General features: G+C 45.2%; 1 protein-coding gene, 1 long non-coding RNA gene and 3 other non-coding genes across 5 annotated transcripts in view; 3 read left to right on the top strand and 2 right to left on the bottom strand.

Moving 5' to 3' along the window:
• The first annotated feature begins 512 nt into the window (after nt 1-512).
• On the top strand, nt 513-584 carry TRNAM-CAU (transfer RNA methionine (anticodon CAU)). The gene has a single exon. It is a non-coding gene; the product is annotated as a tRNA-Met (tRNA).
• A 995-nt stretch (nt 585-1,579) lies between these two features.
• Nucleotides 1,580-1,651, top strand: TRNAQ-CUG (transfer RNA glutamine (anticodon CUG)). Its single transcript has one exon. It is a non-coding gene; the product is annotated as a tRNA-Gln (tRNA).
• A 941-nt stretch (nt 1,652-2,592) lies between these two features.
• On the top strand, nt 2,593-2,664 carry TRNAQ-UUG (transfer RNA glutamine (anticodon UUG)). The gene has a single exon. It is a non-coding gene; the product is annotated as a tRNA-Gln (tRNA).
• A 2,500-nt stretch (nt 2,665-5,164) lies between these two features.
• Nucleotides 5,165-23,716, bottom strand: NARF (nuclear prelamin A recognition factor). Its single transcript, XM_066565613.1, has 12 exons — nt 23,703-23,716; nt 23,127-23,200; nt 22,578-22,658; nt 21,579-21,722; nt 19,783-19,915; nt 18,097-18,231; nt 13,788-13,906; nt 12,744-12,873; nt 12,042-12,114; nt 8,546-8,683; nt 7,822-7,979; nt 5,165-7,261 (listed from the first exon to the last, which is right to left on the bottom strand). The coding sequence occupies exons 2-12, from the start codon at nt 23,151-23,153 to the stop codon at nt 7,020-7,022; spliced, it is 1,380 nt and encodes a 459-aa protein (XP_066421710.1). The 5' UTR covers nt 23,154-23,200; nt 23,703-23,716; the 3' UTR covers nt 5,165-7,019.
• A 382-nt stretch (nt 23,717-24,098) lies between these two features.
• LOC136566533 (uncharacterized) overlaps nt 24,099-25,299 on the bottom strand; it is a 5,864-nt gene continuing 4,663 nt past the window's right edge. The window contains exon 3 of the long non-coding RNA XR_010785037.1: nt 24,099-24,262. This is a non-coding gene — a long non-coding RNA (uncharacterized lncRNA). The remainder of the gene's footprint in view (nt 24,263-25,299) is intronic.

Consider the following 25,299-nt stretch of genomic DNA (forward strand, 5'->3'; position numbering starts at 1 on the left):
CGTTCGGCTGTGCGCAGCTGGGAATGGGACACTTTCTGCGGTGGCACATCGGTGGTTTGGACCTAAATTAGTTAATATATTTGACCTGTGGCGAGAGCGGGTGGCTGAAGCCATTCTCGTTTCGCAGAATCACAGAATCGTTCGGGTTGGAAGGTCCGTGTGGAGATCAAAGCCCCCGGCCAAGGCAGGGTCACCCCGAGCAGGTGACACCGGAACGCGTCCAGGTGGGTTTGAATGTCTGCAGAGAGGGAAACCACCGCTCCCTGGGCAGCCGTTCCGCTGCTCCGCCACCCTCAATGTGAGGAACTTCTTCCTCCTGCTGAGGCGAAACTTCTCGTGTTTAAGTTGATGACCATTACTCCTGCTATATTTGGAGCGTATCTCCGGAGCGGGCAGCAGCTGCAGCGGGACCGCGTGGCCGCAGGGGCGGGCAGGGAACGCGGCCGTGCGTGTCGAGGCCTGCGTGGCGTTACTGGTTCTAAGGTGCGGCAGGAGGAGGGCTGAGCGTGAGCAGCAGAGTGGCGCAGCGGAAGCGTGCTGGGCCCATAACCCAGAGGTCGATGGATCGAAACCATCCTCTGCTAGCGAAATGTTTTTTGTTTTTCTCCTGGCACAGTGCCCGTCCTCTCCTCTCTGCTGGTCAGACAGGGGTATGGCTGATGCGAGGACAGATGTTTTTGCTGAAATCTAGGCGACATGTAGTTTAGCTGATAAGAGTAAAGGACGGACAGAGCGCTGGGATGCCCACAGCCATTTTTTAGTGCAATTTGAGGTCTCGTGGAGTGACAGTGTGGTTTGGGTTGGAAGGGACCCTTAAAAGCCATTTAGCCCCACCCCTGCCATGATTAGGGATACACAAGCTACTCAGAGCCCCGTCCAACTGGCTTTGAATGGTTCCAAGGATGGGGCATCTGCCACCTCTCTGGGCACGTGTGCCACTGCCTCAGCACCCTTGTGGAACCCTGTTCTTTATCATTTCATAAGAAAACTCCCTTATAACTAAAAGGTCACAAGCCCCCCGGGAGCTTTCTGTGCTCCAGGCTGAGCAGCTCCAGCTCTGTCAGCCTTTTCTCACAGAAGAAGTGCTCCTCTGAGCATCTTCATGCCTTCATCTGGACCTGCTCCAGGAGACCCATGTCTTTAATCAGGCTCCAAAAGCTCGTTGCACACATTTGTAGTTTTTCCCTGTCTTGACAGATTAAATGAAACATTGTGGCAATGCCGGACCTAGCAAGTAGACTCTCAGCACAAAGTGCAGGAAAGCAAAATAAAAACACAAATGTGAGAACATAAAAATCAATGCACGTGGTATTGAAAGACTTTGTTTGGCCTCTCTGGATTACATGATCTGAGGAAAAAGGCTCCATGAACTTAATGGCACGGTGCTGCTCAGTGGGCATTGTTGTTAGGCCTGAAGAATGTGATAAATAAACAGTGGAATTCTTACGTGAAATGAGTACGTGTGGAATACATGGAAGAAAAACAAGGCCAGAATCTTGTTCATAAATTCCTAAAAATGATAGAATCGGTTTTCCCTGAGTTTGGCTCAGTAGGCGCGGCTCAGGAGGTCACATTGTGTGGTTCCATGGTGTAATGGTTAGCACTCTGGACTCTGAATCCAGCGATCCGAGTTCAAATCTCGGTGGAACCTGAAAGTTTTTGCCACAATCACATTGATTTCCTGCTCAGAACCATGGAAGGTGATTTTAGCGGGCTTTTCATGGACTGTCAGAATGCCATAAACATCCCATGCCTCGTGGAACACATATCTAAAGTAGAACAGTAACCAATCACAGTTTTCCTGTTTTTCTCCCCCCATATCCATTATTTATTGCAGCCAGGTTAGTACTTTCTGACTTATCTGAAATTATCTGAAGAATCTCAGACATGTCACAGCATATTGTTCATTTTCTTTCTGTGCTTTGAATCGCCTGTGTGGGAACACATTTCTAAATCCTGCATCAGCACAGCTGGTGGCAGCTGCTGAGCTCTGCAGGGATGTCTCTGAGCTCTCAGGGAGCTCTTTTGGGGTGTCTCTGACAGCAGATGTTCCCCAGTGTTCATGTTGGCTTTGTGCCCTCATTTCACCAGGAGTGACCTTATTGTGGTGCCCAAAGGGGCTCCTGGAGAGCTGGAGAGGGACCTGGGACAAAGGATGGAGTGACAGGACAAGGGGCATGGCTTCACTCTGCCAGAGGGAGGATTAGAAGGGAAATTGGGAAGGAATTGTTCCCTGAGAGGGTGGCACAGACCTGGCACAGGGTGCCCAGAGGAACTCGATGTTCTGGCAGCATTCAAGGCCAGGTTGGACAGGGCTTGGAGCAAGCTGGGATGGTGGAAGGTGTCCCTGCCCATGGCAGGGCTGGGACTGGATGATTTTAAGGTCTCTTCCAACCCAAACCATTCTGGGATTCTATAAAGACAACAAATCCCGCAGAAACTCGGAACAAACAGAATATTTAGGTCGTGTTAGGTTCCCATCGGCCATCCCAGGTACAAGGGCGGGGCAAGCAGAACAAACGGCGAGTTCCCAGCAGGATTCGCTCACCATGCATTAATTGTGGGGGCTGGCGGAGGGCAGAGGCACCGCCCGGTTCTATGGTGTAATGGTCAGCACTCTGGACTTTGAATCCAGCGATCCGAGTTCAAATCTCGGTAGAACCTGCCCCAGGTCTCTCTTTTTCTGCTTCAGAGCCCAGCAGGGACCGAGCGGACACGCTGAAGCTCCAGCCCAGCCCACGGAGCGTCCTCGCACTCTTCCCGATTTTCTTCAATGCAACGAAATTGATAAAAGACTTCATCTAATCCTTGCTACTTTTTAATTAGGTGTTTCATTGTATTTTACTGCTGTTTTACATAAAGTACTTTTGGGGGGAGGCATTTACACCGTGGAAAATTTCATCAGGCAGATGTGCAGAATTTGGATGTTATTTTTCAGATGCACCCAACTACTCACTTAGAAAATAAGGGCAGAAATGCAGTGTTTTGGGATAAATTGCACAAGTTAAATAGATATTCCCTCTGCTTTGCTGACACAAACCCTCAGTGGTTATCTTTCACTTCCAGAGCAGCTAAGGACATCTTACACCTTGGCTTCCCTCCTCCAAACCTGCCCTACAAGTCACTTGTTGACACAGCAACAGGAGCAAGCCTGCTCTGTTCAACAGCTCCTCCTCCTCCTCCTCCTCCTCCTCCTCCTCTGGCCAGGTAACCCTTGGAATAAACACAGAGCACCTTCAAATCGAGTTATTGTTGGAAATAAAAATCCAGGTCCCAACTGCTCAAGAGAACATAGGGAAATGTTTGCTCAATTTATTAAATTTTCACACAACCTAGTGATGAAAAAAATCCCTTGTCTGTGTCAGGGCTGATTTTCATCCTTTCCTCAGCTGTTGGATCAGGTCACACACACAAAGATCTTTTCCTGTGCAGCAGTGTTTGAAGTTTCTCTGTCCAGTAACTTCAGCACAACCAGCCACTCTCACAGGCTGGCCTCACACCCCAGCACAAGAGCTTTAAACCACAGGGCTTGTCTGCCCTGCAAGGAATCAATTATTAACAATTCTAGAGAGCCAATTACCATTCATCTGGCAACCTCCTCCTTCCATTCAGCACAAAAGTCCCATAAAGTGCTGATACAAAATTGGTACCACAGATGGGCCCCAGACAAACCCCCTGGGTGTAACCAGGTGTACTTAAAAGAATTAAACTTTTACATCATGGAATGACACAGAACCAGTGCAGAATTGAGTACTGAGATTTATTCACAATTCATGGTCATGCTGCACTGGAAAACAAAGCACCAAAATCTGGGTAACTGAACATCATCCAGGTATAACCCAGCTGAGACTGCTGCATTTGGATATCTGCCATCCTCTGGGGCACAGCACTGCCCAGGGCTGCCCAGGTCCTTGGGGACACACACAAATGGTGCTGTGGCTGAGGGAACCCTCCTGCAGCAGGCAAAGGGACTCTCAACACCCTGGAGCAGCCTCAGAGCAAAGTACCACAACCCCAAGGATCCAGCACCTGGCATGCTCAAGTCAAGAACATCCCAAGACAATTTTATTAATTCATTTACTGTGTCCAATTCCTTTCCCACAATCCTTCCAGTTTATCATTTTCTAAACTTCCTCTTATCTCATCACAAACTTCAAGGGGGAGGTAAAGCACTATGGCTGTGGCCATGTCAGGAGTTGTTCCTGTTGCTGAAGAGGCAGTAGCAACAGAAATGATTACGGAATCAGGGAATTCAATATGCTGTAATTTCAGAAGTGTGGCTACAAACACATATTGTCAACATTAATGGACTTTCCAACTGCAGATTCAAAAGCTGGAATCAAACCTCAGGCAACTATTTCACTATATATGAAGCTGCAACAAGGTTTTCTGGTATATATTAAAATTTCAATGCAAGCAAGTAAAGGGGGAATGATTAAAAGGAAAGAAAAGTTCTATCCTGTAAAACTGGCACTTTAAAGAAAAGGCCTTTAAAAAACTTAAAACATTTTACTCTAAAAGTCTTAAAAAACAAAAGCTGACCAAAAAAAAAAAAAACAAAAACACCACAAACAAAAAAACCAACCCAAAAAGACCACTCTCAGTTCCTTAGGTCACTACTGATAATGACAAATAGAATGTCACTACACATCCTGGGTAGCCACTTGTCATGGTTTTGCCTAGGAGACATTTAGGGAAGTGATAGAAAGGTTTGTTATGCAAAACCTTAACACCACTATAAGCTCAGTTAGGTGCCTTCCTTGTCTTTAAAAAAGAATTCTGCAGCAGACAAATCATCAACAGCTCTGTTCTGTGACTACCCCAGCAGGTTAAACCCCTTGAGCAGATGTCAGAAAGGGTGGATCCAGCTGAACAGGTCACTTTGGACACTGAGCCAGTGATTTCCCTGGCAGTGGGAGCAGAGCAGGTTGATTGATTGCAGCCATGGGCCAGCCCATTCCTGGCTCCCCCAGCAGCAGAGGCACCGAGCCCTTGAGTGAGGCCCCAGCCCTGGGAGGATCCATCCACTGTACTCACAGTTCAGGCTCTGCTCTCAGAACAGCAAGGCAGCTCTTGGGGAGTTTACTGAAGATCTCCTCAGAAAAGCAAACTGGTTTTGGACCATTTCACTCAGTAAACACACAGAAAAAAAATAAGCACACTGTACAAAGAGCAGCAGAGATATAATTTAAACATGCATCCAGCTACAAACCATATATACAGAGAAACAGGCCTATACAAACAGAACAGGACCATTTATTACATTACAGTTCTGGGGGAGTTTTTGGAGGAAATCACAGCAGATGAACAAAATCAGACTGAGGGAGGTGGATGTTGCTTCTGAAAGTGATCTGGTTTGAAATGTCCCACAACACCCCCACCTTTCTCCAGCACACACCTATTACACTTCCAGCTCCACACAGCACTTCCCACAGCTCCTGGACTCCCTTCCTGTACAGAGGTAGATTTCTGTCGATGTTCTGATATTGCACCACAGGAAATATGGTTCTTATCACAAGGAACAACTTGCAAAGGCTAATTTCTGTAATTCATGGGCATAATCTCATTGTGGGCATTCAGGTAGTGCAGTAAATGAATTTGTTTGCACTTGAAAGAAAACCTCCCTCCAAGTGTAATGGTTTGTTATTTAGGTGGAGGTCCAGTGGAAAGCTGCAATTTTTAACAGCTTCCCATGAAGAGAGCTGGTTTTTATCAGCAGGGTGACACTTCAGTGTCTCTCTCCTTTCCAGCCTCCCTGGTCTAGCCAAGGCCAGCTCTTGCCCTGCCTCCCCTCATGCTCCATCCCATTCCACTGTGTCCAGGTTAAATGTGCCTTTTAAACACTCACAGGTTTCTGCAGGACTCATACAAGCAGTAGTAATATTGAAGCAATTGGCAAGAAGATTGATTCAAACTGCATGAAATGGTTAAACAAGCCCATCCACACTCAGGCTGCATAAGGAAAGCTACAACTTTGCTAGCTTCAAACAGCCATTAATTGTGAACAGATCTGATGCTATCAGGAAGATCTGAGGAAGTCTGGCAGGAGTCTTGATTTCTTTTGTCCATCACATTCTTGAGTAACTCTGACAACTGGGGAAGTTGCAGACAAGCTGAATGGCAGTACCACTTCACAATGTCTGTTAAATGAACCTCTATAGCAGATTTATAAAAATAAGTGCATCAAAAATCATGATGCCAACATACCCTAACTCTGATGAGCTCACAAGCATTGCTCAGTATTGTTTCTCAGAGGCACCCCAGGAAGTTATTTTTTGCAGAAGTCTTTCAACATGGAGACAAATGAAAGAACAATCTGGGCATGTTCCACTCTCAGAGAGAAGCCAAAGCAAGGAGCACCACTACTGCTGGCTGCAAGCTTGGCAGAAAACTTACATGGGAAGAAAGTTCTCTTTTTGTACCAACCAACCTATTTGGAACTATTTTAAATGAACCATTGAGCATTAGCTTCCCAGATTCAGTTTGTGTGAAGCATTCTGTGACACTACATCAGTAAGAAATGGTGGCTAGTTTGGAACTGAGTATTTTTTGCTGAATTATGGATACAAGGCTTATAGAAATTCATTCCATCTCTCCACATACTCACTTGTCTTTTAAAAGGGCTTTTCCTTACCAAGGTAAGTAAATCCCAACTGCATCAACACTGAAATTCCTGTGTTGACAGGGACTGCAGACCTAGAAGTAAAATCATCTCACCCTCTTGGAGGAGCCCATTTTGTGCAGTGAACCTTCACTTCAGGGAGTAACTTGATCAGGAATTCCACTCCCTGTCCCTGGCACAAAGGGCTTATGTACCTTGCAAGCTTAGAATGAAGCAATCCACTGTATGCAGGAAATGACAACCAGTAAAAGTGAAATGACAGTGGCAGGAACCAGGGCTTTTGGAGTTGTGTGGTTTTGCAAAGCCCTGGTTCTCCCCAGGCAGCCCCAGCTGGGCAGAGCCTGACTGAGCCAGAGTTCCAGTGGTGCCCTGCAGCCCCAGCACAGCCCTGCAGCCGTTACCATTTGATGTCCAGGCTGCTGGTGCTCTGATTTACTGCACTGTAGGAGGTGTGCAGGGTGTCCTGGGCCTTCTTGGAGTCCATGCCCTCCAGCCAGTCCTGGTACATCCTCTGCACGTGCAGGTTGCTCTCTGGCAGCCTGGCAGGAATGGCAGTGTACACCTCCTCCATCTGGGCCAGCAGGGCTCTGTCTGGTTTGCCATCCTCACTCTGGGCCTGGCCCTTCCCATTGAGGCACCCTTAGGGAAAAAAATAAATTAAAAAGATGCAAAGTGATGGAGATTTGGTATGAAAATAAAGTCTCTGTTAACTCAGAATTCTTTTTTCACACTTCTCTAAAGGAAGTTTTTTTTAAGCTTCCCCCAAGCTGTTACAATTTGTATTTACCCTAAAGTGACTCCAGTATCAACTTCATCTTAATGGAAATGAGGTTTCCATATCACAAATCTTTCTCTGCATTCTCCATGGTTTTATGATCCTAATTATGTTCCTTGTCTTTTCTTGCCCTTGACAACCACCATTCCAGAGCATCCTCTGAGGCTTGGCAGTGCAGTGCTGGCACTTATTTATAGGTCAGAAGAGAACAAATATCATGACTAATTTTAGAAAACTCAATCACTTTCTGAGCCAACCCTGCACCTGGAACTGGTATTTTGGACCCTTCAATAAACAGTGAGATTTTAGATTATTAAGAAGAGAATTAAGAGGGAATGAAATGAAGTGTCTGCCAGTAAGGCAGCTTTCCTTTGAGATTCAAGGTACACATGCAGAACAACTGCAGATCCACAATTATTTTTACCTCCTGGGCAGGCAAGGACTTCTACAAAATGGTAGGAAAACTTTCCTTTTTTCAACTTCAGGACCATGTTTTGGATATTTCTGAAGCCATAAGCTGCTGCAAAACGCAGCACTGTCTCCCCATCCTTTTCAAGGGTAACTTCTTGAAAGTCCTTGTTCCTGTCAAGACACAGAGAGAGCATTTTAACCCCCAGCATTCCCAGAGGAACAACCCAACTGTGCCAGTTTGTAATCAGATGCTCCAAAGGGAGCAGGACAAGTGTAACAGTGAGATCAAGGTGAACTCTTTCACTTTCTAAACTGAGTTAAGCAGAAATTGGGGTGGAATCTTTGTACTAGAATTCTACTTTATTTTGAAGTGCAGGTAATGTTTAATAAAATGAGTACCAGCAGGAGCTGCTTTACAGGGCCAGCCCTGCAGGTTTAGAGCAGGTTTGGAGCCTGTAAGTGCCTACCAGGGCAGATTAGCAGGGACTGCTGTCACTGCAGAACCACCAAAGCAGGGGAAGCTCCTGGGCTGCAGGACCAGCTCCTTGCTAATGCCCCAAGGCTCTCAGTGCCCACGGGGAATTTGGACAAAACCCTCAATAAAATGCTTGAACTTATTGTCAAAGTGCTCAGGCAGTTGGAGCAAGTGACTGCTGTGGGTCCCTTCCAACTGGAAATTCCCTCTTCTGCTCTAGCTCACCCATTCTACATAACAAGGATACAAAAGTTTAACTTACTTTAGTGCTTTGTAGGTGATCTCCTTGACATCCACACCAAAAAGCTCCTTTGCAGCATGTTTAAAAATGTGCTCCAGGTAACCATCAGATCTCTTGCCATCATGCCTTACTACATCTCCCTCCTTTAAGCCATCAAACCTTAGGGAACAACAAAATGGAAGATCAAAAATTTCATTCTTTCACTTCAATAAAGTAGTGTGTTTCTCCTCTTCTTTGTCTCCCCCACCAAAAAGTGTTTTGTAGCACTGAGAACACATTACATTTTTATTAATTACAGCTTAAAAATGTAAATTATTCAGGACAGCAGTGAGATGATGAAAAAAATCAATTGAAAAAAAAGATGCAGGGCTTTCCATGTTGAGAAATATCAAGCAACAGTAATTGATAAGAATGCACCTTCATCACAATCTGAAGATTTTTTTAACAACATTTTACATTACAGGGAAAAATTATTTAAATAAGAATATTGAAATAAATGGTCATTTTTGAGCCAATAATTTGTGAGAATACAAAACTCCTTCAGAAGCCACAAGTCCTTGCTGACAGTTCTTCTGCTTTAGGAACTTGTGTCACAGTCTGTAACACTGTGCCAATAAAATCACACCAAGCCAGTAGAGCTGCAGCCAGGTTAGAAGAGTGCACACTGGAAATAAGTGCTACACTGTGGCTCAGGAGAGAAAATGGGAGCTCAGATCCCAAGGGCAGCTGTTGGAAGTTCACCTCTCCCCCAGGTAAAAGCAGCTCTGAAGAGCCCCCATTCATAGAACTGCTTTAATACCCAGCACTTCATCATAAATTGCTGCTGTGCTGGGGCTTGTTTTAAGAACATGACTCCAAGTTGTTTAAATTTCTCTGCAAGATCTACTTTAAAGACCCCAGAAGAGCAAGAATTTATGTCATTAGGTCTCAAAGTTGAACCAGGATTATAAGATTGGTCCTTTTAAAAATTAACATTATTTTTCAACACAAATTGAGGGCACTTGCCTTGTTCAGCCTGGAGGAGACTGAGGCCAGACCTCACCAGGATCTGCAGCTGCTCCTGAGGGACAGCTCCAAACTGTGCTCTGTGACAGTGACAGAGCCCCTGGAATGGCTGGAGCTGTGCCAGGGGAGTTTGGGATGGATTTAGGGAAGGTTCTTCCCCCAGAGGGTGCTGGCACTGCCCAGGCTCCCCAGGAATGGAAACAGCCCTGAGAGGCTGCCAGGGATGCCCAGGGTGGGGTTGTTGGGGAGTTTGGGATGGATTTAGGGAAGGTTCTTCCCCCAGAGGGTGCTGGCACTGCCCAGGCTCCCCAGGAATGGGCACAGCCCTGAGGCTGCCAGGGATGCCCAGGGTGGGATTCTTGGGGAGTTTGGGATGGATTTAGGGAAGGTTCTTCCCCCAGAGGGTGCTGGCACTGCCCAGGCTCCCCAGGAATGGGCACAGCCCTGAGGCTGCCAGGGATGCCCAGGGTGGGGCTGTTGGGGAGGTTGGGTTGGATTTTAAGGAAAGGTTCTTCCCCCAGAGGGTGCTGGCACTGCCCAGGCTCCCCAGGAATGGGCACAGCCCTGAGGCTGCCAGGGATGCCCAGGGTGGGGTTGTTGGGGAGTTTGGGATGGATTTAGGAAAGGTTCTCCCCCCAGAGGGTGCTGGCACTGCCCAGGCTCCCCAGGAATGGGCACAGCCCTGAGGCTGCCAGGGATGCCCAGGGTGGGGTTGTTGGGGGGTCTGGGCAGGGCCAGGGGCTGCACTGGGTGATCCTTGAGGGCTCCTTCCAGCTCAGGACATTCTATGATTCTATAAATGGAGCTAATGAACCAGCACTAATGAACAGCTTGGCCTTTCACTGGACAGGCTGACACAGAATTAAAAGCCTCTCTCTGTGTGATTCTGACACAGAATTACTTGAGTGTCTCTGTGATTATTCCTGCAAGAACTTCATTCATTCTCATTCTGTGTGACAATCTCAGGTAGAGGCAATCAAAGGAGCTGCACTACAAACACAGCTCTGAGCATGTTCCCACTGACCCACTCCAATTTCTCCCCTCTAGGTCCAAGCAGGATTCCAGCTGGAGCTGAAAAGGATTTTTCAAAACTTCCAGAGCTTTCTGTTTTGTGCAAGACAGCACATTCATTGCTCCACTAGCAGCCCTTTGGAAAGGTACCAAGGAACATCTGTCACAGCTGAACAAAGATCAGGGAGAGCAGCCTCTGGAACCAGAATTAAACACCACACAGGCTGCTCCCTGAGCCAAGCACAGGGGATGGAAAATGGAAACCAAACCTCTCCAGTGCTTTGTGTGCTTCTCATCCAAACACAGCTCAGCTTGATCTCATCTTGAAGAACTGACTGCTGTCCTCAGTATAAAATCCAATTCATTACCATTTCCTGAAAGGGTGCTGCTCCTACCACCTACAGGAGCAGATTGGGGAGTGGAAATTTGCTGCCAGGACGGTGCTGTGGAAGAGAGGGGAGCCCAGAGCAGATGGCAGCCCCAGCACTGGCCTGGGGCTCTGCACAAGGAGCACAGAGAGCTCTGGACAGGGCCAGCACCCCCAGCCAGCCACACTGACTAGCAAAGCTTGAACCTCATGCAGTCACATCTATTATAACTGCAAATAATCTATAGTTATCAATAAATAAACAATAATTCTTAAATATCTATCAGGAGTTACACAAATCTTCAACTCATAAATTTTAGAAGAGTTACTGCATAAGGGTCACTATTTCAAATTATCTGCTTTGTATTCAGACAGTACATGCAGCTTTATATTATCTCTTTGATATTACTTTTATAAATAGCAATGAATATATAAGAGAATATTTTTGTGGGTTTGGCCACTCTATAAGGGTGAAGCTGTGGTATACTAAGGCTTTGATGCTGTTTTTTTCTCTAAAAAGAAAAAACATTCTTCTGAGCAGTTTTACATTTATGCTGTGTGGGAAATGGGTTTATAGAAAATTCTCAAAGGAATTTTCTATAAAAAAAATTTCTATTTTCTTCTAATTTCTTTGACAGAAAACTCACATAGTGTACACCTGTATGCAAACTTTAAAATAAGAAATACCGACTTAAAAATACCATAGAATAAACCAGACATTGTTAAGAGAGAAATTGAACTAAAAATAAGTTTCAAAAGATGACCTTACAATAAGACTAGATAGTTTAGAGAAATAAAACTATAAAAATGCATTGTAGTACGACCCACAAGGAGTAATTTTAGATGATGACTTTAGGACATTTACAACACAGTGTAGCTAAAACTGATAAACTAAGAAATGCTTATAGTGTTTATAATCAAGAAATAGTTGGCTTCTGATTGTGATGGTGTGAATTATAACATCTGTATGGTCTCACCCTTCTCATGAGACTAAAAACAGAATAAAAGTTTGTAAAATGCTTCTCAGTTGCCCCATCTGTAGTCAAAAAAGAGCTTTATCCAACAATGTTGAATATGCTCCACCATGTCATTTGTGATCCAAACAAGGAAGCAGTCCACAACAAAACTACTTACAAACTATCTACAGCTACTTCAGTCACATCTTTCATTGACACATTCTTCTGTTCCATTATTTGGACAATTTCACCTGTAGGAAAACACATGACATTTTACTTTTATCACAAAGCACAACACCCACTGTGCCTCTGTTTCAGAGATCAACATCCCAACAGCTGCCAGTGCTTTGTGTCACATTCTCCAGCTCCTGCTGCAGTGACTGAGAAGCCTGAAACTTCCTGCCCCAAAGAAAAGGGGCCCTCAACCTGCCCAAACTCTGCTTAGATCCTCAGCCTTCCTCTTAGGCCAAGTCTGGAAATATCCAAACTTGGACACTAAGGCTAAAGACAAGATCCTCACCAAAAGGCAACTGGTGCCATGAATTAGGAATAATTCCTAATAAAATAATGACCGTGGACAAGCCAGACAATTGTTTTAAATATGGATTTGAATAACTTTTAGCTTCTTTAACAGGCTGTCAAAATACCTGATTTTTTTAGATGAATAGCAACCTAGAAGGAAAGGATGCATCACTCTGCCTTCCCTGTGCAGTACCTGTACTGCCAGGAGCACAAAAATATGTACTAATTTTTAAAGCAGAAAAAAGTCAATCTTATGACTAAAGCAGACTTGAAAAAAAAGCAAATTCTGGCAAAAAGGCTATTCTAAAAATAGTGATTCACTTATATATTTATAGATGATAAGTTTAAAAAAGTTAACCTGATGTCAGGACACAATCAACTTCTGCTGAATTATACAAGGCAGTGTAGAAATCTTCCCTCAAGGCTTCCAGCTTTTTGTCATAACAAGGTGCCACAACCACATGGAAAATTTTATCAGGAGACAAGTTCTGTGGAATACAGAAGGGAGCACATGTGAACTCCATGAAGAGCAAAAGACAGCTTGAAGGATGACAGGGACAAAAACAGTGACAAAAATCTCATGCAGGCAATCCCAGGAATGAGTCCCTACATTAAATTTAAGGAATGTTCACACAGATAATGATTTGCCAGAAGTCAGAAAGTATCAGCAACAAACTTCCAAAGTCCCTGTCCTGGCTGGAGCAAATTCCCTCAGACCACGTTTTCTGCAGCTTTTTGATTGCCTTAGAAAGTGAATACAAGTCAGGAGTTCAGAGTCCTGGTTTCTGGCTGTCACCCACTCACCTTCACCCAGAGCAAGCCCTTCCCAATTTGTCCATCCACGTGCAGACCCTTCCCTACTGAATGTGCCTGTGGCTCCTTTTAGGTATGGGATGTCAAGAACAGCACTTTTTTCAATGCACAAAACTGAGGAGATAAAAAGGTTAGCTCCAAGGATACAGAGCTTTTACTGAGCTCAGGTACCTGGGCAATTTCCACATTATTCTCCTCCACTCCTGCTTTGGCTGTGCTGTAGAACTACACAGGCAGCATTTCACAAAAAAACCCATTAACTGCTATGGATTTAACTTTACCCATAAATATCTAAATCCATGTTGCACTGGGGGTGCACTGCAAGGACTGCTGCCAGCTCACAGTGATGTAGGAAATGTGTGATGAAATGTAGGAAATAATAATGTAGGAAATAATAATAATGTAGGAAGATGTATGAAATGAGGTGCTTTGTACATTCCTCTCATCATGGGCACTTGTACAGCACACAGCACCATTTCTTCTTCAAGTAAAGGACAAATATGATACACTAAGATCTGTATCTCAGTATTGAAGCCCTTCTGCTCTATTTAGAAGGATATAATGGTAAAAATAAATCAGAATGACTCACCTGCTGCCTGGCAAAGTAGCCCTTCACTAGGGAGCCCATGATCTGCTGTGGGGACTTTGCAGTGCAGATGTGAGAGGTCACCAGGTTGGTGAGCACCCTTTCAGCATAACGGATCCAGCCTGGAACCACAAAAAAGTCACAGGCACAGAGGAGTGAGCCAGGAGCACAGCAAGCACAGCAGTCACACAGCACATCCTGAAAATGGTGCCACCTTCACACCAGGGAGGACATGACTGGAGGCTGGGAGCCCTAGGAAACCTCAGGGCTCTGTTATTAATGCTTTAGTCAATAATTCACTGTGCCAGGAATTCTAGACCAAGGTCCAACTGTGAACTCCATGACCTGCTGCCCCTTCCTCATGCACAGATTTAACAAAGCAGAAAGAACAAGACCCCAGCTAACAGAAATTTGACCTTCTAGACCTCAGCCCTTGGATCACCACATTCTACAACAAAGGCACTGTTTGGCTGCTTAACTGTAACCTGGTATTTCCTGAGATTTAATATCCCTGCACCCAGCCTGCTCCCCCAGAACAGAAGAGTCCCATGAAAGCATTATCACAAGATGCACATGGATTAAGCCTAGGAAAAAAAATGGCTTTTTTTACTATTGTTAGAGTAGCCACACCTGCAGAAACACCCCACACTCAGAGGAACCACCTGGAATCTCTCTGTATGCAGCACTGAACTCAGTTTCTCAGGAACCCCCTCTCCCACCAACCCCTTCAGCATTCCAGCTGGGACAAGCTGTGCATACCCACAGCACCCCAGCATCCAGAACTGCTGGATTATTCCCCAATAAATGAACAAATCAAGGTATTTAGGGTGTGCAATTCTTTCCTGGGCTCTGAAGCTCTTACTGAAAAGCCCAGAATCCTTCACAGCAATAGTTTGGAGATTTATTCATCTACATGACACCCACGTTGTGCAGCACAGTTAGGCCCAGCCTTCAAGGCAGGTGTGTTGCTTTTGGTGCTAAGAAATGGTAAAAAAAACCAAAACCAAACACATTTTGTCTTCATGCAAATTAGTGATTACATAAAAGAGAGGAACTGCTGTGCAGTACATGCTGCCCAGGAAGGGGAAAACCTGGAGGTTAACTTTTAAGCTTGAAATGACCACTTATGTAAAAACACCTGGTGCTGTGTAAGTCAGAACAGTACCACAAATGCCAACAGCAGCACAAAACTGGATGCAAAGCAGTGTTCAGATTATTTGTCTCTCTGGAACAGAGAAATAGTTTTCCCAGTGTAGTAAAATTTTACTGATGAAAATGAGAAGGTGCTGAATATTATGGAAACCCAAGGATCCTCCAGCTGTTTAAATATTCCCAATTCTTGTTCTGCACAGACTTCAAGCTGGTTTCCATAAAAAACCTCAAAGGCACACATCATCTTCAACAAGCATTCATTTCTGCTGCAGGAATGGCTGAGGACCATGGATTCACTCATCAGGACTGTATTGAATTGCAAGACTGAACTGAAGTTTGCCTAAAGTCCACCTTCAACTGGGATTTCAAGTCCAAGACATTACCTACAAAAAAGCTGAATTTATTGGTGCTTGATAAAAATCTCTATTAGTATATTCTGCATGATAGGTACATCCTATTTCTTAAATGGCTTTAGTCTCAAGAACTGCTTCCAACACAACAAGGACAGTTTTTAAAATACTTGTACTCACCATTAACCACCCCAGCACTCCTGCTATGAGGCTGGTTCATAGAATTGGAATGGTTTTGATATTGTAGCCATGACCTATAAGGAAATTTCCCTAAATTCCAGGAGATTTCTGACAGGTATTATCTGAGCAATTCCTTCAATTGTTTCTGTCCTTGCAGTACAAGTGTCTCCCAGCTGCAGCTCCCAAAGATCATCAGTGTCATTAGTCACTGGTTAATTGTACAGGCAGCCTGGGTGAGTGAGCACTTATCACACACTGCTGTTTGTGTCCCCTCCCCACAGGGCTGAGCTGCAGAGCCCCAGTGAGGAAAACCTCAGACAGCCCATGCTTATGTCAGGGATCAGCAGCACTCACCCAGACCTACACCCTCCATGGATTCATTGGGATTCTTGGCCATTTGCTGGCTTGTGCTGCCATCAAAGAGCAAGAAAGCTTTAGAAATGACCATGGAAATCCCTGCAGCTGTAGCTCAGAACATGTTATTTTGGTGAGATCATGAAGATGCATGGATGAATCAGTAGGAAGTGCAAAAAGTAAGCAAACTTTTGCTACTGTAAAACCTCATTCCTGGAAAAGGAAATTCACTGACTGGGACAAAGCATGAGAATCCTCAATACTTTATGATTTTCCTGCTGCTGCTGCAAGTCTGCCCATTGGCTTTTCTGGGGGGACACAGAAGTTGGCAGAGCCTTAAAACCCCAGATTTTCCAGAGCAAATGCTGCATGTTGCTCACCAGCTTAGTACATTGAGGAAGGGAATTGATTCCTTTGAGATATTACAAATACTATCAGTAGTAACACTGCTGTTCTTTCAACAGGAAAACCCAAAATGAGTTCATTTTCTCCCCAGAGAGTAGCAAGAGGTGAAAAATTAAGACAGGGACAAGAAATCAGCTTCTCTCAGGTTCAGGACTGTGCAGGCTCTGCTCTTTGCTCATGGTAGATGTCACACCCCAGCCTGCTGCAGAGGGTGATAGCTCTGTGCAAAGTCACACACCAAGATAAAAAAGAGTAAAGCATTTTTTATACTTGAGGTCACATTGACCTTGCATCTACAGAGCTATATAAAAACCATTTTGTGCTGAATACACCCAGTAAACAACAGCTCTGGGACTAATTTATGTAATCTAGGGGTAGAAAGAGGAAAGAGAAAAATGAACAGAAAATGCACACAGACAAATAAGGACAGGAAACACAGTGAACAACCTCACTTGGAAGATGACTAATCAGGATTTCTGCTTTCTCTAATTGCTGACAAAGAAACATACCATGTTTTCAAAATGGATTGCCAGGGATATTCTGGGTTAGTTTCCCAGAAATGGAAAGCACCCATGCTGCTGTTACCACCTCTATCACAGCAGAGAGCTGACACCAAAACCAGCACTGACACCAAAAACTATTCTGTGCAAACCACACAAGGACAAGGAAAGTGCTCCATTAACTATATTAAAGTATTTCCACTGAGAGCAGCAGATAATCTGAGCTCTGTTTCCAGATGAAACAAATTTAAATTATCTCAGAAATTTGAAAAGAAATCCTCAGGGTTTGAATTTTACCTAAAGCACATACAAGACAACAAAACTAAGTAATGGGAGTGTTTCAGCTGCACAGGTTTTACATGAAAAAAGCAATATATGATATGTCTGCTCCTGAAGATAAGAGGTTACACTAAGATAACAGTAACAGAAAAAAAAAGAGACATGTATTTAATACATATATGTAGTAGTTAAAGCATAACCCTGATATTTCCACTACAAAATACACAGAACAAACAAAAATACAAGTATAACTCAAAGAGCTGTATTTAAACTTCAAATCAATGACAACAGCAGACTCTGGGGATCACTGACTGCAATTCATCATCACTCTAACATTTCTTTAATAAATGCAATCCACTTGAGTTATTTCAAAGCTAGCAAGAAATATTTTGGTATTTTTATCAGCCTTTTGAAAAGCAACACTATGAACTTCAGGGTGGAGCTGATGAGGGTGTTAGGCAAAGGAGTTACTTCTACCTCCTTTTTGATCCTTCTTTTTTAGGAATGTGCCTTTTTATTTAAATTGAAATGGTGCTGTGCTAACAATGGAAAAGGTAAGCAGTGACTGCATGTTCTGCATCTTTGCAGGTTTTGCTCATACAGAACACATTCTGAGGTGCAAGGTTCTCAGAAGTGAGACATTCAGTGAGTCAAGTCTGTGACATTTCATGTGAGAATTCTTTTCCAAGTGTCAGACATGTCACAGTCATCACAAGCAATGTCACTTGCTACTTTCCCCTAGGCTTAAGTGGCAAGTTCTAAACTTTGCTTAAGGTAACAGAGGCTGTGGTTTAATTCTAAATTCCTTTAAGATTCTTTTCAATGAGGAAACACCCAGTTAAACTTTGTGTTCTGAACACACAAAAAGCACCCACTAAACTTCTCCATTGCAGTTCTGATTCTCAATCCAGGCACTGAAATGCACTCAGGATGACCAGTGATACTGGGACTAACACTGTGTGCTTGGCATCCCTCAAAAGCAAATCAAAAATGCTCTGAGTTATGTAGGGCTCCCAAAGGAAGCCACCCTTTCCTCAGCTCCTTGGTGGTTCCAGTTTGAAGGGAGGGAAGGATGGATAAATCAGATCTCACCAGGGCAAGCAGAGGCAAACATTGGTAAGGCATGTTCCTCCTGGTTCCTCCGTTGGTAGCGCTGCACAAATTCCCTCTGGCTCTCCAGGATACTGAAATCTGCAGCTATGGTGGTGTCAAACACATAATGCACCCCTGGGGAAGCAAGCAGAAAGAACAGGGAATCACTAGAATGGTTCCCATCTCACAAACCTCTTTCAAAGTTCCAGGCCTATGAAAAATCTGGAAGGATCAACAGGTATATTCCTTCCCCTCTGCACATTTTCACAAAGAGCAGAGTCATAAATAAAAGCCATACACTGCAAGAACACCTACATTCTGAATTTAAAAGGACCACCAAGAGGCTACTGCTGCCAGCAGCACTGCAAGCATCCTCTGCTTCCTTCTGAGCACCTTGCATTTGGCACTTTTAGCCCAACTGAGCAGGATGTCACGACTCCTGGGTGACATGCAGTGACTCTTGCAAAGAAATGTTCTTTTCAAGACATGCTGAAGTCACAAAAAATCCTATCCAGCATATCTGCCATGGCTCCAGTTGTTTGCAGAGCTACAGGAGCATATCACCACCACAGCAGAGACCTTCTGGCTGCTCATTTGGCAACACACTCCCTGTGAGCCTACGTAACACTGAGCACATCCCCATGAAGTCAGGCTAGATAATACATGCATTCTAGGAAAACTGGGGCCCACCAGAACTCAGGAGTGCTTTGAGATGAAGAATATACACTGGGTACAGACAAGCATCAGAAAAAACCATGAAAATGAATATATATAGATACAGACAGAAGGAAACAGTTCATAGGTTTATTACTGCCCTTTTCCTTCAAGTATATTTAAAAAATCCCAAACGTACAAGGAAAGTGTCTATTGCTTTTTATCTAAAACTCTATATATAATGACCAAAGGAAATACAGCTTTAACATAAAATAGGCAGATACAACAGTCCTTGTAACTTCAAATTACAGGAAAAAAACCAGAACTGAGAATCTCCTAGAGATACAATGAGTCAAAAGGACTGAAAGGAACTTAGAGTAAGAATTACCTTCTCCCTCAAGTTCTCCAATAATGGGGAGCTTGTGACTAAGCCCTCCCTGATTTCTTGGTACCAAGGTTTTGGAGGCAGCTCTACAATGTCCCTCTGTTCTGTGACCTTTCCTGTGAGCAGGCAATGTCCCCAGTGTGTCTCTCACACTGCTGGAGGTGGCACTGGTGCCTGGCTCGAACTTCACAGAGCCTGGAGTTCAAACTCTGAACGAGGTTGTGCAAGGGCACTTCAGGACTGTTCAACAAAACATCGTGGAATGGAATCCCACCATTGGTTTTGCTTGGGAGGAGCCCTAAAGCTCATCCAGTGCCACCCCTGCCATGGCAGGGACACCTCCCACTGCCCCAGGGACACCTCCCACTGCCCCAGGGACACCTCCCACTGCCCCAGGCTGCTCCAAGCCCCGTCCAGCCTGGCCTTGGGCATTGCCAGGGATCCAGGGGCAGCCACAGCTGCTCTGGGAACCTGGGCCAGGGCCTCCCCACCCTCATTTCTTCCTATTATCTAACCTAACCCTGCCCTGTTTCACTCCATGCCCTTGTCAAAAACCCTCTCCAGCTCTCCTGCAGCCCCTTCAGGTACTGGAAAGCAAAATAATCCCTCCCTTTGTGCTTCACCACCATTAACAAATGCAAACTTACCAAGACTTTTGAGGAAACCACAGAGTCTCTTGGCTGCTTCATTCACAGAGAGATTGAATTTAGCAGCAAAATAAGGCAATGACTGAGGGCATAGAGACACTGCCAACACTTTGTGTTTTGAGGTATCACATTTCTGGTAAGTGAAACAAAGAGAGAAAAAAAAAAAAGTCATTAAAAGAGGGTAAGGCTCCTTGCTTTCCCTTCCTTTCCCATTCCTGGAGTTATTCCTTAGAGTCTCATGCTTCACTGGGCCATATCATAAAAAGCCCTGTGAAACAAGCCTCAAGCTGCAGCAGAACAGGATGTTCCTCTGATCCCGACAGTGTTCATCTGCAATTATCTGTACATGTTTCTTTTATAGAACTCAGGGGAAATCCATCCCTCCTAGGACAATTCTGTGCTTGGATGCCAGGTGGCCTAAGCAAAGTTAAGGACATTCAGCACCTCTGATGTTCTAGTAGGATGAAATATTCTAGCAAATAGGAAAAGAGCTGTATGTTTAAACATTTACAAAGAATGTTTACAGAAGCAGGGGTGTTCAAAGCTGTAAATACAACCCAGCAAATGACACATCTGATTTTTTTAAGGCTCCTGTGTCTTTATCACTGCAGTTGTTGGGGGAAAGTGGCAAGATGGGACTCTCAACAAATCAGCATTTGCAGGCACTGAGGAATGCCATGAAAGTCCCCAGTGTGTGGTGTGGACCTGTGCAGCTCCAGTGACTGTGGCATTTGGCTGAAGATTGATCTTGTGTTCTAGCTGGGACATTTTCCACACCAGGGTGCACACCCTTTGCCAAGGGTTCAGAGTGGAACCCCTGGAGGACAAAGCAGGCCTGTGCTACAGACAAGTGTGACCCTGCAAAGGTCAGAGCTCACAGTCTGTTCTGATTCAAATGCTGGACAAGAACTCTTCAAGGAGAGCTCCTGACTCAGAGCTCATGGCTGCCCCTTGCTTGTGTTTGGGCCCCTGGAGCTGTGATCAAGGTACCTGACTCCTTGCTGTTGTAGGATTCAGGCCCTCTCAACAGGACCCATGTGACCCAAAGATTATTTTCCCCCCCTTCTCTTCTAATTTTCTCATATATAACAACACCATTCTGTATGGACAATTAAACTCCTAAGAAAATGCAAGTACTATGTAATTAATCCATAGTTATGACACACGTGTACAGATCAAGAAGTTTCAATTCTAGTAGCTTTTGCACAGAAGTCTGGAGCAGAACTAAAATAATTAATTTAATATCAGGTTCTAAAGATGTGAGCACTACACACAGCAATTAACTTCTAGAAAAAACAGAACTCAGCAGAAAATAAAACAGCAATAGAAAACTTACAAGGTTTGCTAAGAATATGGACAAAATGTAGTCAGGTTGAATATATATTAAAAAGAATTCTAATTTCAAGAATATGTCTTTATTAGGTTTGTATAATGTGGGTGTATTAGCACCAAAAGCACCCAGAACAGTCCTAGCAGTGAAGGTATGAACATCTATAAACACTGAACTGCAGAATAATTTGTTAGTGCAGTAATGAAATCATCACATTGCCAATAAATTTCCCTTCTGCAGGTGCAGGAACTTTCCTCTGCTGTTTACATTAAGTGCTGTGACCTTGCAACTCCAGTACAAAATTATTTTCAGTATTTTTAACATTTGTGTTGCTTGACTTCCTCTTTGGAAAAAGCATATCCTGACAAATCTTCACATTATCTGCCTTGGGAAAGCAAGCTGCTTAGTCATTGTGGAGCTCCTCCTCCTCAGAGCAAACAGTGGGGTATTGTTTGGGTCACTTTACCTTATTAAGGTTGAGAACACGAAAGAACTCCTTCTGATTCTGTTGGAAAACTCTGGCTCCTTCTTCCAATGTCATGCAACTGTCACAAGCTAGGCAGTCGCTAAGGAGTATTTTAGCATTAGCCAATGTATCAAACTCATTTTTCTGGTGGCAAAAAGAGAAGTAAACAAGTGTTTAGTAATGATCAAATGATTTTCAACATCTCTGCAATGAGCCAGATGAAAAGCAAACACAGTTTGCTGTTTAGTTTAAAGCAGGACAATCCACAACACTTGCATAACATCCAAGATTATTTACAGGTAAACAAAACAATATGTTCCATCCCATTCATAGCTCTGCTCCTCCTATTACTGTGAAACTGCAAAATGTTTAAGTGTAAACAAAAATCTAAATTTAGCCCCTAGTCCATATGCTTAGTAACTTAATTTGCACTGTGCTTCAGAGCTGACAGTCCCCATCAACTCACCAAGCAACTGAGAAAACTTTCCCTTGAACTATTAAAGCTCTTTAACCAGATAGCCTCTAACAGCAAGGTGGCTTAGGCTTTGTAGCACGAGGTAAAACAAAGGGAACACAGTCCTACAATTGCACTGAACATATTCTGTGAGATCAAGAGTCTCACACTATCTGCAGCTCATTTGAGAAGAATGAATACTTGGATATAAAGAATCAGTTGATATTTTGTCCACTTGTACTACCAAAACTGTTCTTATAAGTTCTGTCTCTGTTCTGAAGACTTGATTTAAGAGATTCAGCACTCCAAATTTTTAGAACTTAGAATTTCTGGTTTGTGTTTGCATAGTAAGGGCTTTTATTGCACCTTTTTACAAGATTTTTGATTCACATATTAAGGGATGTCTACAAGAGCTCATAATTGTTTTCAACTGCTTATTGTTTATTGTTATACTTAGTAGTTGAAAATTGTCTCCTTATAACCTCCTTTGGGGTGCACAAAACAAAAGAATAGAGGTCTAATACAGGTTTTAGAAGGAACATTACCTCTTCAGAGCCATCACTTGAACTCAATGCATCAACAGATGTACTTTGTGTATCATCATTTTTCTGTTTTTTACTGCATTCCTGAAACGAAACATAAAATGTGCCATTCTGTACGAACACTTTTGCAGAGCTGTTCATGCCGTTAACCACGGGCAGAGCTATTTACAGCGTTGTCGAACACATGCAAAAGCCTATGTTCAAAGTGCAATTGCTACGATGGAAAGAATTTCCCCGGAATTCCCCCGCTTCCTCGGTTCGGGAGTTCTGGGCGGTTTGTTAAGGCCAGGAGCTGTCCCGGGCAGGGACAGCAGCAGCGGAGGGCACGGCCACACGCCGGCGACACCGCGCTCGGGGCTGCCCCGGGAGCTGTCACCGGGAGGACGCGGAGCTCGGTGACCTTGGGGCCGGCAGCCAGCGCGGCTCTCCCTGCCGGGGCTCCGGGGCTCCGGCCGAGGCCGTCCCCGCGGGCAGCATCCCCCCCACGGCCGCGGCGTGTGCCCCGCACCGAGGGGCGGCAGGACCCGGACCCGGACCCGGCGGGGCGCTCACCTTTTTGCTGCAGTTCTCGCACTTCATCTGCGGCGCGGCCCTGGCGCGGCTGCCGCGCGGTGCTGCCGCCGGGGCTGCGGGACAGGAGAGAGCGGGGCGGGAGGTGAGACCCGCACGAGCAGCGCCAGCGCGGCCCCCGATGCGCTCCCTGCCGTCCCCGCCGCCCTTTGTTGCCGCGCCCGCCCCGCCGGGCGGTCCCGGGGCGGCCCCGCCGCGCTCACGTGTCCCGCAATTCCCCCGGCCGGAATTACCCCGGAATTACCCCGCAAACGCCGCCGGCCCCCGGCGCTGCGGGCGGCACCGAGCGGCCTCGGAGGAGACGCGGGGCGGGCGGCGCTGGCCGAGCCCCCCGGGGAAGGGGGAAGGTGCCCCCGCAGCACGGCCCGGGCCCCGCACGGAGAGCGGAGCCCCCGCCGCTGCACCCTCGGCTCTTCAGAGCCCCCCGCACCGAGGTAACGGGAGAACGGGCGGGCACGAGCCGCAGCTCATCGGCTCCACCGGGATAAAAATCCCCGACAAGCGCAATCCCCCCGAGAGCCCCAGCGCAGCCTGTCCGGGGGTAGCCCGATGCCGTACCTGCCGCCGGGGCTGTGCCTGTGGCCGCAGAGCGGGCGGGGCGGCACCGCCTCCTCCGCCGCCTCCCCCGGCCGCGCCCGCCGGGCTCATTGCGGACCTGCGCCGCCGCACGTACGCGGAGGGCGCCCCCATCCCGGTCCCATCCCCATCCCGGTCCCCATCCCGGTCCCCATCCCCATCCCGGTCCCATCCCCATCCCGACCGGGACCCCCGGGCCGCACTGAGCCCCCAGGCCTGCCCTCCGCGCCCGGCTCTGTGCCCGAGGCTTCGCCACTTCTCTGGAGCGTCCCTGCGTATTTTTTCCAACGCGCTCCTCTGTTATAGCGTACAAAGGGTTTTTCCCCCTCGATTTTTGTTTTTTCCTGATGGCTTTAAAGTGAAATGACACTCTGCGAGTTACTAAATACAGCATCATCACCATTTTATTTAACCGATATGCTGCGATTTCCCATCCCTGTAACAAAACACAAGTAGCGGCAATGGTGTTCCCAGGCAGGAATCGCAAATCCTCATGAGCAGGATTATTGAACAGACATCAGCCTTCCACAGTCCCAAAGGCCCTGGAGTATTAATCAAGATATCTTAGGATTTCTTGTCTTTCTGAACCTCAGGTTGTAGGATTTAGACAGAAAAGTTCAATCAACATTTTGCTCCTTTCTTAACACCCAGCCATATGAACACACACGTACAAGCAAACGCCTACACAGAGAAGTTTTTCAAGTGTAAAATGACGTTTTATAAACTAAACCACAGAACTTCCGAAAAACATGCAATTTCCTGCCCTAACTGCAACTTTTCTATAGCACTGGGTAAATCCCCTCCTGTTACACTGACCTCTTATGCTTTAAGCCACAGATGGTTTTTGAGCACAAGGGCTGGAAATAGGCACTGTCAGAGAGGTTTGTTACCCAAAACCACAGCTTTGAACACTTGTTCCATGTTAAGGACACTAAAGATAACCCCAGAGAAGAATGTAGTGCTTTTTTAAAAATATTTTTTAATTTGCAGACTATAGGTGAGTTATCACTGAGGTCAGAGAAATCAAGAATTCCTTAGTTTAACCACGATGAAAGCAAACAGAAACGTTTTCATACTTACCACTTAAAGAAAAGTAAGCTGATGCTGCTTTACATATACCCTGGAAAAATATCACTAATCCTGGCTTGAGGTAAAAATTGTAATAGCTTTGGTAATAATTTTCTGTGCCTCTGCTCTCTTCATTGAAAATGCTCTCACATTTTATATTAGCATATTAGCCCAAGCTTTTTAAAAACACCACAACCTCTCCTGAGCAATTTCTGTGTGATCTAAGAATTCACATCTCCTACAGACTTGCTGGAATGCAGCATTATCTGACATCTTTTTGTTCCTGTGGATGAGTATTTTCATACAAGAAAAGCACCTTATTCCACCAGGATACAACAGCTATAGCTGCATTGACCTATAAGGTGATAGGATAGATGGGAAGTTCTAAATTAGAAATGTGTTGAGATTTGCACTTAAAGACACAGCTAAAATCTTCCTGTTTCACACTCTGATTATACTTACATTTATTATCCAAAACTGATATAATGATTCTTCAAAAGACATGTCAGTT

This window comes from Molothrus aeneus, chromosome 25 (assembly GCF_037042795.1).
Source record: "Molothrus aeneus isolate 106 chromosome 25, BPBGC_Maene_1.0, whole genome shotgun sequence".
In the NCBI taxonomy this organism is placed as follows: Eukaryota; Metazoa; Chordata; class Aves; order Passeriformes; family Icteridae; genus Molothrus; species Molothrus aeneus.